The sequence below is a fragment of the Chlorocebus sabaeus genome, chromosome 2 (assembly GCF_047675955.1).
Source record: "Chlorocebus sabaeus isolate Y175 chromosome 2, mChlSab1.0.hap1, whole genome shotgun sequence".
In the NCBI taxonomy this organism is placed as follows: Eukaryota; Metazoa; Chordata; class Mammalia; order Primates; family Cercopithecidae; genus Chlorocebus; species Chlorocebus sabaeus.
Window position 1 is genome coordinate 47,864,961 of NC_132905.1, and position 17,070 is coordinate 47,882,030.

Below are 17,070 nucleotides of genomic sequence, written 5' to 3' on the forward strand. Positions count from 1 at the left end.
AAAGCCTTCACACACTCCAAGTTGGAGTACAAAAAAGGGGAACCATGAAGGCTGATCATTCAACATAAAACAAAATTAAAAAGCATTATGGCAAAGATTTTAAAAATTTTGCATTACATAATTTACATGAAAGCAATGCTATCACCTCCACTGTGTGAACTCGGGAGAGGACTGGGCCATTCTCCTTAGAGAGAAGTGGGGTGGCTTTTAGGAGGGCAAGGGGCTTCCTGAAACAATGCATCTCACAATATTTGGAATGACTATTGAAAAGAAGAACAATGTACAATCAAAGTCCTCAGCCACATAGTAGAACTTTGGGGGATGCTTGCTCCAACGAACTGCTGTCATCTTCACCATTCCAGTTTTTAAATCCTAAGTCAAGCCAATAAAAAACAAAACAAAAAATGAAACAATAAAACCAATAAAGCCATGCCAATCTCATCTTAATTTCTGCGAAGTTTGGTTTTGTCAAGAAAGGGTGTAACGCAACTAAGTCACAGTCCACCTAGAAGCATTTGTGGTGGACAATGGCGGGGCCTGACTCATCATACTCCTGCTTGCTCCACACGGAGTACTTGCACTTGCGAGGAGCAATGATCTTGATCTTCATCGTGCTGGGCGCCAGGGCGGTGATCTCCTTCTGTATCCTGTCAGTGATGCCAGGGTACATGGTGGTGCCGCCAGACAGCACTATGTTGGTGTACAGGTCTTTGCGGATGTCCACATCAGACTGCATGATGGAGTTGAAGGTAGTTTTGTGGATGCCACAGGATTCCATGCCCAAGAAGCAAGGCTGGAAGAGTGCCTCGGGGCAGCGGAACCGCTCATTGCCAATGGTGATGACCTGGCCATCGGGCAGCTCGTAGCTCTTCTCTAGGGAGGAGCTGGAAGCTGCCATGGCCATCTCCTGCTTGAAGTCCAGGGCAACACAGCACAGCTTCTCTTTGATGTCATGCACGATTTCTCGCTCGGCCGTGGTGGTGAAGCTATAGCCACGCTCAGTGAGGATCTCCATGAGGTGGTCAGTCAGGTTCCAGCCAGCCAGGTCTAGGCACAGGGTGGCATGGGGGAGGGCATTCCCCTCACAGATTGGCACAGTGTGGGTGACCCCATCACCAGAGTCCATCACGATGCCAGTAGTATGGCCAGAGGTGTACAGGGACAGCGCGGCCTAGATGGCCATGTACATGGCTGAGGTGTTGAAGGCCTCAAACATGATCTGGGTCATCTTTTCAGGTTAGCCTTGGGGTTGAGGGGGGCCTCGGTCAGCAGGATGGGGTGCTCCTCGGGAGCCACATGCAGCTCATTGTAGAAGGTGTGGTGCCAGATCTCCATGTCGTCCCAGTTGGTGATGATGCCGTGCTCCATGGGGTACTTCAGGGTCAGGATGCCTCTCTTGCTCTGGGCCTCGTTGCCCACATAGGACTCTTTCTGACACATGACCGCCATCATGCCCTGGTGCCTGGGGTACCCCACGATGGAAGGGAAGACAGCCCGGGGGGCATCGTCGCCCGCAAAACCAGCCTTGCACATGCCAGAGCTGTTGCCAATGACAAGTACGGTGGTATCATCACCCATGGTGAGCTCATTCAACTGCATAGCCTTTAAAAGATTATCATTCTTTTTTTTCACACTTTCAATTTCCTCCAAATGTTTCTTTTTTTTTTTTTTTTTTTTTTGAGACGGAGTCTCGCTCTGTCGCCCAGGCTGGAGTGCAGTGGCCGGATCTCAGCTCACTGCAAGCTCCGCTTCCCAGGTTCACGCCATTCTCCTGCCTCAGCCTCCCGAGTAGCTGGGACCACAGGCGCCTGCCACCTCGCCTGGCTAGTTTTTTGTATTTTTAGTAGAGACGGGGTTTCACCATGTTAGCCAGGATGGTCTCGATCTCCTGACCTCGTGATCCGCCCGTCTCGGCCTCCCAAAGTGCTGGGATTACAGGCTTGAGCCACCGCGCCCGGCCATATTTTGTCTAGTTCTAGTCTTAGTATGGCAATTTCTTCCTGCAACGTACTACTTTCATGCAAGAGACCTTTTTCTTTCTTATGACTAAGAAAAAGCTAAGTGAATAAAGGAAACTTTTAATTAGCACTCAATAGAATGACATACCTTGATTTCTTCTGAAATTAAAAAGTAACATGTATATTTGTATAATGAAAGAATCCCCATAGTGGATATCTAACCGGAAAAAAATTGGACAAAACTTCAAACCTAATAGAGTGTAAATTCCCAAAAGTTTAAATATTTATTTAAAGACCATGAAAAATAAATCACTAGAGGATTTTTAAGAATCTCAGAATTAAAAAAGCCTTTATCTCAGTTACAAAAAACCCATAGGCATAAAACGTAAGATTAATACATTTGACTATATGTTTGAGATTGGGTTTACACTTTGATATCTAACCTATCAACCACACCACCGTAAGAGCCTTAGCTATGTATATATTTGAACAGAAGCAATTTCTCAAAGTTCTTTAAGTTTCTTTTACTCAAGAACGTTTTAGCGACATTCTACATTTCTAATATTTTTATTCTCAGTCATAAGAATTACATTTATTTATAACTGTTAAATCTAAGCACTGTACCCTTCTACACAGTACATATCTGTATCTAAGCATTGCACTTCTACATACAATACTGAACTCATTTAAGATCACGACTCTTAAAAGGAGAGGTCGAAAAATATATACAAGATGCAGGATTTTCCCCAAGTCTTCTGACGCTACTTCTAGTGATCCTCCACAAAAATCACAGTTACTTCTGTGATGTAAATATACAAATACAAAAGAAGCTTTTTATTTCAAAATATGAATGGTAAATAAGATACAACTTATAGAAATTTTCTTAGAAATCAGATTATTTGTCATTGCCACAACTTTTCTTTCCTCTATATAATGTTTGAAACAGTAATAAGTGTGAAGTAGGGGAAATATACTGAACTATTTCTCTAGGAACAAAATACTTATCAATAAATTATCACTAAATGTGTATCATGGCATGTCATTATTTTCAAAGCTCTTTGCATTGAAATGAGAAACTACTTGAAGCAAATTGTTACTCTCCTCAAAAGCAAGAATAATGACATTCACAATGTGGCCTCTGACCCAGCTATACATTTCCTACTTTCCTGTCAGTGAAAATAATCAATTGACTTCTCCATTAATATTTTTAAAAAATAAACTAATGTCCAAAAACTGGAAAATTTGTTCTTAGTAGCAAAACTTATTTTTGATATGGAAAGATCATCAATTCTTATGAAAAATATCAAATTTTTCTCCTTTGGATTGAGACCATTGTGAAGGTCACTACTTGACTGTTGTAGGCAAATGGAGTTGAATTAAAAACATGGCTTTATCCTATGTGTTCACATATAGATATATGACAAATGATATATAGAATATATACATACATATATGACTTTAAAATCCTTTATATTTCCAAAATAAATGTTTAAAATATATATACATATATAAAAACATTTGAAAATAACCAAAGAAAATACCTCAGAATTAATTTTCTTTTCAACCACTTCTATCTGATTTTATTAGTCAGAATCTCATCTTGTGATATTCCAGTGTTCTGTTCTTCAGAAAGTTGCTTCTGAGTATCATTTTGCTCATCACTAGAAGAAATTTTAATTTTCATGAAATACTGGAGGTGTCCCCAAAATTATCTACAGGGTAAGATGGCGCCATCAGATGTCATTCACACAATGTATATCTGCACATTAATCCAAGACAAGGCAAAGGGGTCTCACATGTGTTAACCCAGCTCTCCCCAACCATGTTGGCACCAGGGACTGGTTTTGTGGAAGATAATTTTTCCAGGAACCTGAAGTGGGGGATGGTTCCAGGATGATTCAAGCACATTACATTTATTGTGCACTTTATTGCTATTATTATTAACACATAATGAAATAATTACATAAGTTACCAAAATGTAGACTCAGTGGTAGCCCTGAGCTTGTTTTCCTGCAACTGGATGGTCCCATCTGGGGGTGACAGGAGACGGTGACAGATCATAAAGCATTAGGTTCTCATAAGGAATGAACAACCTGAATCCCCTGCATGAGCAGTTTACAACAGGGTTCAAGTCACACTCCTATGACAATCTAATGCCACCACTGATCTGACAGGAGCAGGAGTTCAGGCAGTAATGCAAGTGATGCAGAATGGCTGTAAACAGATGAAAGTTTCACTTGCTCACGTGCCACTAACCTCCTGCTGTGTGGCCCAGGTCCTAACAGGCCAGGGACTGGTACTGGTCCGTGGCCTGGGGATTCGAAACCTCTGTATTAACCCATACTTTTTATGTTTATTTTTTGGAAACACTTTCACTTATATTCTTGATTCCTATGTATTTTATAAACAACTTAGAAATTCCTTTCATAACAAGACAGGGTCTAATATTATGTCTTTAACATAGAACTTTGAGTTAATTTTATCTGTGTATGAAAGACAGATGTGAAATAAACTAATTATTAAACACTTTCCATTTTACTTTTATTTCATGCATATTGAGAATAAAACTGGGAAGTCCTAGGCAGAGCAATTGGGCAAGAGAAATAAAGGGCATCCAAATTGGAAAAGAGGAAGTCAAACTATCTCTTTACCAATGATATGATCTTCTACCTAGAAAACCCTAAAGACGCCTACAAAACACTTCTAGATTTGATAAATGAATTCAGTAAAGTCTCAGAGGTTACAAAACAAATGAATATCAATCAGTAGTACAACTATACACCAACTATGACCAAACTGAGAGTCCATATCAAGAATCCAATCCCTTTTACAATGGCTGCAAAAAAGTGTGAAATACCTAGGAAAATACTTAATGAAAAAGGTGAGTGATCTATATAAAGATAACTGGAAAACACCACTGAAGAAAATAATAGATGACACAAACAAATGAAAATACATCCCACGTTCCTGGACTGAAAGAACTGATTTTGTGAAAATGACCATAGTGACCAAAGCAGTCTATACATTTGATACAATTTCTAAAAAAGTACCAATGTCATTCTTCACAGAATTATTTTAAAATGCTGACACTTATCTAGGACCACATAATAGCCTGAATAGCAACAGACATACCAAGCAAAAGGAACAAATATGTTGGCATCACATTACCTGACTTCAAATTATACTCTAAGGCCACAGTAACAAAAATAGCATGGTACTGGTATAAAAGTAGATACACAGATCAATGGAATGAAACAGACAACTCAGAAATAAAGCCACCACAATTAAATGATCTCTGAGCAAGGATACAAAAACATACACTGGAGAAAGTACATGTTATTCAATAAATGCTGCTGGGAAAAAAAGATAGCCACACGTTGAAGAATGAAACTGGATCTCTATCTCTCACCATATACAAAACTTAATCCACAATGTATTAAAGGCCTTAAGACCTGAAAACATTATCCTAGGCAAAGAATTTATGATGAAGACCCTAAAAGCAAAAGAAACAAAAATGAAAATAAATAAATGAGACCTAATTAAACTAAAAAGCTTCAGCACAGCAAAAGAAATAATCATCAGAGTAAACCAACAACCTACACAATGGGAAAAATATTTGCAAACTATGAATCTAACAAAGGACTAATATCTACAACCTACAAGAAACTCAAACAAATCACCAGAAAAAATACAAATAATTCCATTAAAAATTAGCCAAATTACATGAATAGACATTTCTCAAAAGAAGATGTGCAAATGGTGACCAAGCATATAAAACATGCTAAATATCACTAAGCATCAGGGAAATGTAAAATAAAACAACAGTGAGATATCACCTCACTGCAGCCAGAATGACCACTATTAAAAATAAAAAAAACAGATATTGGTGTGGATGTGGTGAAAAGAGAACAGTTAGACACTGCTGGTGGGAATACAAATTAGTACAAATCTATGTAAAACAGTATGGAGAGTTCTCAAAGAACTAAAAGTAGATCCTACCATTTTATTCAGCAGTCTCATTTCTGGATATCTACACAAAATAAAAGAAATCGTACTCTCAAAAAGACACCTGCATACATATGTTTACTGCAGCACAATTCACAATATGCAAAGACACGGAATCAACCAGTGTCCATCAACTGATATGTGGAATAAAGAAAAGGGATATATATATATATATATGCACACACACACACATATCTTACATCACATAAATATATCTCATGTATATGTATATATATGTATGTGTGTATATACACTCACACATATACATACGTCATACATACCTAAGACTGGGTAATTCATACACATATATACCTGAGACTGGGTAATTCATAAAGGAAACAGGCTTAATTGATTCACAGTTATGCATGGCTGGGGAGGCCTCAGGAAACTTAACGACCATGGCAGAGGGTGAAGGGGAAGCTGGCACCTTCTTTGTAAGGCAGCAGGAGAGAGAAGTGAAGCAGAAAGAGCCCCTTATGAAACCATCAGCTCTTGTGAGAACTCACTCACTATCACAAGAACAGCATGGAGGAAACAGATACCATGATCCAATTACCTCCCAGCTGGTCTTTCTCTCAACACCTGGGAATTACAATTTGACATGAGATTTGCATGGAAACACAAAGCCAAACTACTGGATGGGGGTATCCTTACTTTTAAAATATCTAAATGTCATCATTTATAATTCAAAAATAGCAATTTTTGTTAGTTATGATTTTCTTTGAAAATAAAATGATCTGGTAAATTTTCTTCACTTTTAACCTACTATTTAGTCAAAATATATAAAAAGCTGGATTTGCCAGAAGAAAATTGTAACTACTTTTTAATGAGGTAAAAATGCATAACAATATCACTGTTATTGTACAGAGAAGAAAGTGAATAAGAAAAGAAAAGGAATTTAAAAAGAGAATATCACTACCATATACATACATGAACTGACAAATAGACTAAAACTGGAGATTATGTTAGGACTTGAGCAAAAGCTTCTAAAAATACCAAAAAAAGAAACAAAATAATTATTTTTAAGAAATAAATTATACAGAGAACACTTCTGGTTAAGATGATGTATTAAAAAAAATTTTCCTGAGAGCTATTATTAACCAATTCATCATAACCAAAACTTCAAGTCTATAATTCTGGAATATTAAAAAGTTTCATTTTGAACATAGTTAATGGAAGGCAACTTTTGAATAGAAAATTTCTGGTTAAAGTTGACTCAAACTTATGAAAGAATTGACCTGTAGCCATGGTAACATGAAGCCACCCAGAGCCAGTTCAAAATCTAGTCAACTGATCAATGACCACTGGCCTTGCTCACCAACCCATATCCATGTGAGCAGCTTGCTTCTGAAAGACAGCCCAGCAGCAAGGGCTGCTCCATCAGAATAGACAGTGCCTGACCAGTACACATCTTACTATAGGTAGCAAAATATTCCAACTCTGTCTTTTTATTCCAAATACCAAAGATCCATAATCCCTTGGAAAGAATTTGTGAGTCCATCACATTTACCACTCTAATATTTTAAAAATAAAATACTAGTGGCTGGGCGTAGTGGCTCATGCCTGTAATCCCAGCACTTTGGGAGGCTGAGGCGGGTGGATTGCCTGAGGTCAGGAGTTCATGACCAGCCTGACAAACAGGGTGAAACCCCATCTCCAATAAAAATATGAAAATTAGCTGGGCATGATTGCATGAACCTATAATCCCAGCTCCTCAGGTGGCTGAGGCAGGAGAATCGCTTGAACACAGGAGGTGGAGGTTGCAGTAAGCCGAGGTCACGTCACTGCACTGCAGCTTGGGTGACAGAATGAGACTCTGTCTCTAAATAAATAAAATACCAGTAAACTTTGCAATTCTTCTGACTCATTTTACCATAATTGCAATTATCATGATTACCAGTAAAAGAATAGTGAATAACCACAATATTGGGCTTTTCTCCCTAAGTGAAAAAATATTAATACAAAGAATGTAGATTATAGAGCCAAAAGAATTTTTAAAATGCATATAATTACCAGGCAAAATTGTTAAAATGAACCTTGTCAAACATTTTTTAAGTGAGAATCAATCAAACAACATGCCCAGGATAAACTCCATTCATTCATTTAATAACTATTTATTAGGTAGTTACCTCTGATATGCTAGACCTCTTTCTAGGAATTGAGGATATGTTAATGAGCAATAAAAACCCTATTCATGAGAATGAGATAAACACACAATAACAACAGACAGATAAGGCAAAATATACAGTATGTTAGAGGAGAAAAACTAAAGCAGGAAAATGAAATGTTTATGTGTTTGATGGGAAGGGTGGTGGGAAAGCTGGGATGGCCAGAAAAGTCCCTGCTGAGAAAGAGGATTTTTCTTTAATACAAAGAAAATTGTATTTGTACATCAAAGACTCTAAGAAATGATGTTAACAGAGTTCATGTCAAGACACAAATAGGTTTGAAGTTAGAGATGACAAATCACTTTGTTTTATTGAACCTTCCCTTGATAATGTTAGAGAGCATCCCTGGTATGCTCCCAATTGAATCTTAAGCATGATGCATCCTGGTGATACAATTGTAATTCCTTTCTGTTAGTCCTCATTATATCTCTCTTTTTTTTTTCTTTTTCTTCATTTTCTCTGGACTAGAAAGTATACAGGTACGTGGTTCTTCTTCAGAAAGTGGTTATTCCTTAATGTGTTTCTTTTTACCCTTTTTCTTCTTCTTAGAAAGGGGATTTTAAGTAAAGAACTGAAGAAATGGAAAGATTAAGCTAGAAGAGTATCTGGGGAAAAAGCATTCCAGATACAGGGAACTGCTAAGTGCAGAGGTGTGCCTGGAGTCTATAAGCACTAGGGATAGGTAAGGAATAGCAAAAAGTTCAGTGTGGCTGAAGCAGAGTAAAAGAGATAAGAAACAGAAGTTTAAGCAGGAGAGATAACATGCCAGATGGTTTGCTGCCTTTTAGATATTAGGAGGAACTCTGACACATACTCAGAGTGAAATGGGAGGCAATCAGAAGGGCTGGGGCAGAGGACTGACACAATTTGACTTATATTTTAAATCCATCCACTGAGTTAAGAATTGATGAAAAGGGAAGTTTTTAAAAACCAGGACTATCAATTCCCAGTCTATGACACCCATTTAGACTGCAGATGACGGTGGCTCAGATGTATAAGATATGACTGGCTTTGGCATATATTCTTCAGGTAGACATGACAAGATTTACTGACAGATTAAATGTGAAGTGTCGAGAGAGAGAAAAATGAGTCAAGAATGACACCAAGGTTTTTGGCAGAGCAACTGGAAGAGTTGCCATTAACCAAAGTAGGAAAAACTATATGAGGTGTAGATTTCAGGAAGGCCATCAGTAGCCCAATTTTTGATCTGACAAGTGTGTGATACCCAACAGCTAATCAAATAGAGATGTCAACTAGGCGGGCTCATACAGAGATCTGGAATTAAGGAGAGAGGATCTGAGTTGGAGACATACATTTCTAAATCGCTAGCATATACACAGTAGAAAAAGTCATGAGGGGCCAGGCACAGTGGCTCATGCCTGTAATCCCAATACTTCGTGAGGCCAACACAGGCAGATCACCTGATGTGAGGAGTTTGAGACCAGGCTGGCCAACATGAGGAAACCCTCTCTCTACTAAAAATACAAAAGTTAGCCAGGTATGGTGGTGTGCACCTGTTATCCCAGCTACTCAGGAAGCTGAGGCAGGAGAAGCGCTGGAACCCAGGAGGCAGACGTTGCAATGAGCCAAGTTCATGCCACTGAACTCCAGTCTGGGTGAGAGAGAGAGACTCTATGTTTAAAAAAAAAAACAAAAAAAAAGTTATGAGAAAGAAGATTGAGGACTGAGCCCTGAGAAACAACAATTTCCAAAAGGAGAAAGATGAGGAGGAGCAAGCAAAAGAGACCATGATGAATGGACTAGAAAGGCAGCAGGAAAAGCCTGAGGGAGTGAGGTCCTGAAAGCCAAGTGAAGACACTTTTAGGGAGATGTCCTCCACTGGCTCAAATATTGCTGACAGATTAAATAAAATGAGGTGTAAGAAAAAAATTTATTTACAGAAAAATGTAGTGGTAACCTTGAGAAAAACAACTTTGGAGGAGTGCTGAAATTGAAGACTTACTGGTACTGAGAACAAGAGTGAATGGAAAGAAAATTTGAGTTCTTGAGTGTAGACAGTTCTTTGAAGGACATCATGCTTAACACTCATGACTGAGAATGACATAATTTTCATCGACAATCATGGAAAAGTGATAGACAAGAAATAGTAGTTTCCAAATTTTATATAACAGGTGCAGTTTTCAAATTTTATATAACAATTATATATTTTAAAGTTTATAAAAACTATACACATATGGCATTAAAAATGCCAGACCAAGGTTTTAAAGACCCCTTAACATTTCTAGATTACATAAGCTGATTATCATTTTGTTCATGCTTATATATAAAGACCAAGAAATACTAAAAGTTTCAAGGGTATTTCTTGCTTGATAAAACTCAGCCAATTCTAGGAGAGTTGACACTCATAAAATATACAAAGTAAGTGATCACAGTACAATACAGAGTTCTAGTAACAGGAATAAAGAGGGAGAAATGCAGAAAATAATCTTATTTTATAAATGAAGTTCTAAAAATTATATGAAGCCACTGTTGAAAAATATGGTGAGGTGGATACTGAAATATATCCTTTTCTCAAAGGAAAGATAATGTCACACATGCAGGGGACTTTTACAAATAAGAGTCAATGCACTAGCAGCACCTTCCTTTTAGCACAAGGGTCAGTAAGTAAGCACTTGTGAGCCAAATCCAGCCCACTGCCTGTTTTTGTAAGTCAAGAATCTTGGAACACAGTCATGCTTATTCACTCTACAGTCCACAGAGCCAATTAGCTGGGTGTGATGTTGCACACCCATGGTCCCAGCTAGTAGAGAGGCTGAGGCGGGAGGATCACTAGAGCCCAGAAAGTCGAGGCTGCAGTGAGCCATGATCCCACAACTGCACTCCAGCTTAGGCAACAGAGTGAGACCCTGTCTCAACAAAATAAATATATGTAGTCCACAAAGCCTAAAATATTTACTAACTGGCTCTTTGCAGAAAAAGCTGGCCAACTCCTGGTTTAGTAGATCAAAGATCGTTTGATATATTTTAATAAAAGTTTTACCCAATATACTGAAATGTTTATATTAACTATAGATCCCCACATAAAATCCCTTGGCAATATTCAGAATGAGGGTCCAATATTTCAGCACTCAGGCAATGACAACAAAAATTTAGTAACTAGCAATCTTGTTGCTAACAAGGTACAGTGTCAATATAGCATGTAACTTCCATTTGCAACACAGCAGGTATTACAAGAATTCTAACAAGAATTCTTAAGATGTGTCATGAAACTAAATGCTTTAATACATTTTAAATGTGAAATAATCAGTATACTCTAGATCTAACCTCATTTTAAAAAAATGGTTGCATACTACATTATTTTGGGAGTATGAAAATTGAGGTATTTCCTATTGATAAAGAATTACACTAGCTCCAACTTTTTACACAATAATGCTATAATAAATGTACTTATATGTAAGTACATAGGTAACATATCTATACAAATATCCTCTACATGTATTATATATCCTTACTCTGTTATGTGTGTGTGTGTGAATATGCTACTAAATTAACGTTCAAAACATATTTACCAACAGTGTATGAAATGTCTTTTTCAATGAGACCATTTCCTTTGCAGCAACACGAATGGAGCTGGAGGCTATTATCCTAAGCAAACTAATGCAGGAACAGAAAATCAGATGCCACATATGCTTACTCGTTAGTGGGAACGAAACATGAAAACTCATGGACACAAAGAGGAGAATAAGAGACACCAGGGTCTACTTGAGAGTAGAGCGTGGCAGGAGGGAGACGACCAAAAAACTACCTTTTGGGTATTTTGCTTATTATGTGGCTGATGAAATAATCTGTAGCCCAAACCTCCATGATACAGTTTACCTACATAACAAACCTGCACTTGTACCTCTGAAGCTAAAATAAAAGTTCACCAAAAAAAAGAAAATTCCTTTTCCCTCACATTTGCCAATACTGGCAATTTTTCAAATAAATTAATGACTCGAAAAAATAATAACTCTTTGTTTGCTGATTTTCATTTTTCTGATTACCAGGCAAGGCTGAATATCCTAGTAAAAGTATAAAATTTGTTAATCATGAATATTAGCCCAAATAAGGATTAGTTTGACAGCACATGGTTGTCTCCTGTTAAATGTTGCCATAGGCTTACCTGTGATATTCTTCATTCTCAGTGTCAGGAAATTGCTGACTTTCAGGTGTTCTGTTCTTCTTTTGTGGAATTAATCCATCATCACCATTGCCAGCAGCGGCACCATTAGTCAGGTTTTCTGGTAATTTCACATGATTAATTCCGTGCTTCTTCATTTCTTCTTCAACCTTGAGTGGAAGTTTGATATTAAGGATGCTTATCGCTTTATTGAACAGAAAGAATCTTTTTAATTGATTTTATTGCTTGACCAGTTTATCATTATTTTAGTCAAGAAAAACATTTCACACTTTAATCATATATACAGAACTATTACCATATAATTTAAAGATGTAATTATCATTTCATTTAGTATATCACTAAAATTTTTGTAAAGTTTGCTTCACTTCTGTTTCAATGCATAAAACAGAATTTTTGAAAATTCACAAAGGGTCCTCCTTCATTTTGTGCTTTTATTCCCAACCACTCTTCAGATTCTAATATATGTATTTACCCCACTGACTCATGGGAACACACAAATAAAAAGACAAAGATGCAAAATATGTCTTCTTCCATCTTTACCACCTAGATTTTACATTAAACAGTCAGATTTAGAGCATGAGACACCATGGGACTTCAGGAACAGAAAGGAAGACTGCCCTTTTCTACACCAAGATATTTTTCTCCCCCACTGTCTTTGATCATTCTTTCTTCATTTGGTTCCTGGGATATCAAAAACATGATGGTGCTCACTGAAACCTGGGAACCAAAATTAGCGACAACACAAGGAGCAGAGTGAAACTGCTGAGAAACAAGCGTGGAATGGAATCCCAGAGAATTCATTGCTCTCCAAATTTCACGTTTGATAGCCATAAAATTTTCTAGCTGGAAAATACACAGAAGAGATATTATCTACTTTAGCTACAGTATCTATTGATAATCAGACTAAAACCAAGAAAGATAAAATGATTGATCCAAAGCTCCTACAGTGGCATTTACCTAGCATTTTACGGCACCATTCAGGATTATTCCATAATAATGAAAGAATATCTCTAGGGTTTGCATCTCTTTATAAATCAATGTAGAGAATTCTAAGTATTAAATTTTTCACTGATGATTTATGCTACTTACATGACAGGATCATGTATGCCTACATTTAAACTTTGTCAAACAACGTAATGGAAAAATCTAATTCAACAGAAACATTTGAATATAAAGGTATACCTCTCTATCACCATCCTTATTTACTTCTGGTTCTTGAGACATTTTCTGCAGATGCAAAAACAGAAGGTTAATTTGCTTGTTGTATATCAGTGGTACCTCCATTTTGGAGTGCATGTTTTTAAAATAATTTTATTTTTAAGTAATCAAGTATGGACAATGAAAAGTTAGAAAATAATTAAAATTTAAATTTAACTGTTGAAATAATTAAAAATATAATTAACATTAAGAATTAACCTTTTTATCTATGTTTAGCTACTGCCACATGACTGGCTTCTGACTAACATGTGAAAAATAATTCACCTTAGACAAAGGGAGAAGAAAAACATGAACCAGCAAACTTAACTTGGTCACCATTTGTTTGGACTAAACTTCATTTGTTATACATTAAATCTACCAAAAATGAATCAGCAGATGATTTGTAGTGTTGCAAAATCTTCCTCACTTGAAAAGAGTTTACCTCACCACACCCTAACTAGTGAGCCCCTACAGTGCACTCAGGTGCTTTTTTAGAAGATTCCTAACTGGATTGTAGGTACGCTTTCAATTACTAGGAGCCAAAATCAACACCAAACAGAAAGACATGCAAATTTCTAAATTTTAATTGAAATTATATACTGTAATATGATAGTGTTATGCATCCAGATTATCTGCTTAAGTCCAGTTCTAATATATTCTAATGTGTACTAATGACAGTGGATAAAAATTTTAATAATCTGTACTGATTTTCTGCAACTGAAATAAGTTCGAATGTTACTGTGTTTGTGCACCAACACCAAAGGTCCCATTCTGCAAGAGATGATTCTTGGAATAGGTAGTTGCATTGCTTTTATGACCTGGTTCCTTCCCTGGAGAGAAACGCTGAGGTCAAAGAGAGATCACAAGGCAGAATATAACTTTAACCTTGGTAGCGGTGACTGACAATAAAAAAGTGCCGATTTTCAATCACTGGCCATGACTGCTCCTTAACCATGAATCCAACTCGGGGACCATCAATGTTACATTGTTCATAATTCTATTGCTTAATAATATAATCCAATAATTGATGTTACCTTCTTTATCATGTTAGGGTGTTGTAAAAATAAAAGAACAAACAAAGCCCTAGAATTCGTTTTGGCCTCTATTTCAAAGGGAAAGATTAGTTATAAGCTAATCAAGAAGGCAGATGAGCATATTTTAAAATAAGAGTATTTTAAATTTTATAGTGGGTTATGTTGAAGTTAAATATCAATTATTAAATTAGAATCTATTGATTCTTCTGTTAATAAGGTTGCTGAATTTATTACAATAAATTTTAAGAATCTATTAAAAGATTTTTTTTTTTTTTTTTTTTTTGAGAGGGAGTCTTGCTCTGTCACCCAGGCTGGAGTGCACTGGTACAATCTCAGCTCACTGCAAGCTCCACCTTCCGGGTTCATGCCATTATCCTGCCTCAGCCTCCTGAGTAGCTGGGACTACAGGTGCCTGCCACCACTCCTGGTTAAGTTTTTTGTATTTTTAGTAGAGACAGGGTTTCACTGTGTTAGCCAGGATGGTCCCAGTCTCCTGACCTCATGGTTCGCCTGCCTTGGCCTCTCAAAATGCTGTGATTACAGGCATGAGCCACTGCTCCTGGCCAAAAGATTCTTGGGTGCAGCACACCAACATGGCACATGTATATGTATGTAACAAACGTGCACGTCGTGCACATGTACCCTAGAACTTAAAATATAATAATAATTTTAAAAAAGAATCTATTGATTCTCAAAGCCCAGTAAGAAAGGTAATTTCATTTGTACTACCTAATATTATTAAGGCAAAAAAACAAAATGAAACAAAACAAAAACCCCAATGTTAAACCAAAAGTTTAAATTTAAAAGTTTCCATGCCTCTGGCTGGCCATTTTCACTTCTTTTAAGCCTTTGTGACTCTTCCTCTGATGTCAGCTTTAAGTCTCGTTCTGTTGAAAAATCCATATATTCAGTTAAAATAAACCACTTAGAACAGTTAAAAACTGTAGCCGTTTAAAAACAGATTTAGCACAAAGTTTCATTTTATTTCATAACTTGAGTGTTTAATCTTTCATGAAATAGTTATTTAAGAAATAATTCTCAAAACTTCAAAAAACCACTTGGGGAGATATCAGATGTCACCAGATTGAAGACATAAAAATATGTCAAAAATTCCCTCACAAATTCATCCATGCAACAGAAATGAACAAAATCACCAGAAACAGAGCTTTAACATCAGTAGAAACATATAAGGTGACACAGTATATTGTTCTCCACTTCCTAATAGTACCTTATAAATGATTTCCAAAACCATTGCTGACACCTTTATTAGTGTATAATGTCTTCCTAATATCTAAAATGTTTCCCTCCACTATGCAGACACATTTATTTTCACCCTTTTTTTTTTTTTTTTAAAGGAGCCAGGGTGTTGCTCTGTCACCAGGCTGGAATGCAGTGGTGTAATCTCAGCTCACTGCAACCTCCAACTCCCTGGTTAAAGCGATTCTCCTGCCTCAGTCTCCTGAGTAGCTGTGATTACAGGCAAGGACCACCATACCCAGCTAAGCTTTGTATTTTTGGTAGAGATGGGGTTTCACCATTGGACAGGATGGTCTCGATCTCCTGACCCATGACCTGCCCACCTCGGCCTCCAAAAGTGCTAGGATTTCAGGCATGAGCCACCACACCCGGCTTTATTTTCATCTTTTGAAACAATGCTACATGAAGTCTTCCTTGATTCTGCATGTCTTCCCCCAAATAAACAGATACCTCCTTCCTTGAGGCTGCCTTCTGACTTCACTGATTTTTCTACTGCATCTTTACCATCTAAACTGTACATTATTGCTCCACATGTCTGTCCCCTCTGCTCCAAGACTGCGAGGACTGTCTTGCACTTCATCTTTGTAAAAACAGTCTTTATTTTACTCAGAAATGTTTTATTGGTCCTGCTAAATACATGCTAGGCATTAGGGTAAAAAAAATGAAAATAAAGCATGTCAGGGATGGCTTTTCTAGAAAACATGCTGAAGAAGAGACTTAAATATTGAGGCTAGCCAGATTAAAAGGGGTAGAGGGCAGGAAAGGGTGACAGCATGCCATGCAGCAGCAAGAGCGGGAGCAAGGCCTGAAAGAGTGAAAGTATTTGCCTACAATAGAAGGATGAGTGAGTAGGGCATTACCAGCAGCTCAGTAATGCCAGAGAAAGGGCGCACAGGGAAAAGGGCTAAAGATGGAGAGTGGGGCAGAAGTCAGATTATGAAAGCCTTATGTGTAATTTTAAGATGCTTGGACATTAATGTTCAAGAGTGTTCCCTGGTATTATCTGCATTAGATATAGATCACTTAAAATGTCAAAACCAATATTCCTAGTGAGCCATTATTCATTAAGACAAGGTGACAGATAGCTCATGGGGACACAGCTGAGATGATACTATGTAGCAAACTCATAACAATTCTCACAAACATTTGGAAAGTGAATTCTATAATAAAATCATACAAATTATAATAAATCACTTACTATTTAGTTTGGGAAGGTATTTTCTAAAGTTATAGTGCATATGAATATAACTAATAGTTGTGAATTCCAAGCTGTGACAATAAAGCAAAGAAACCACATTGTGATTGAGTCA

The 17,070-nt window shown here is 37.2% G+C and overlaps 2 protein-coding genes across 2 annotated transcripts in view; both read right to left on the reverse strand.

Moving 5' to 3' along the window:
- Window positions 1–505: 505 nt before the first annotated feature.
- On the reverse strand, window positions 506–1,578 carry LOC140708537 (putative beta-actin-like protein 3). The gene is given in 2 exon segments (XM_073004805.1): window positions 506–1,158; window positions 1,161–1,578. Coding segments are annotated over 2 exon segments (1,071 nt in total).
- A 225-nt stretch (window positions 1,579–1,803) lies between these two features.
- The window catches only part of LOC103215442 (POTE ankyrin domain family member B-like), a 31,462-nt gene continuing 16,195 nt past the window's right edge, over window positions 1,804–17,070 (reverse strand). Inside the window, 6 exon segments of the mRNA XM_073008365.1 lie at window positions 1,804–2,057; window positions 3,500–3,537; window positions 3,540–3,619; window positions 12,255–12,421; window positions 13,455–13,499; window positions 15,320–15,390. Coding sequence (XP_072864466.1) covers window positions 1,866–2,057; window positions 3,500–3,537; window positions 3,540–3,619; window positions 12,255–12,421; window positions 13,455–13,499; window positions 15,320–15,390 — 593 coding nt within the window. The 3' untranslated portion in view covers window positions 1,804–1,865.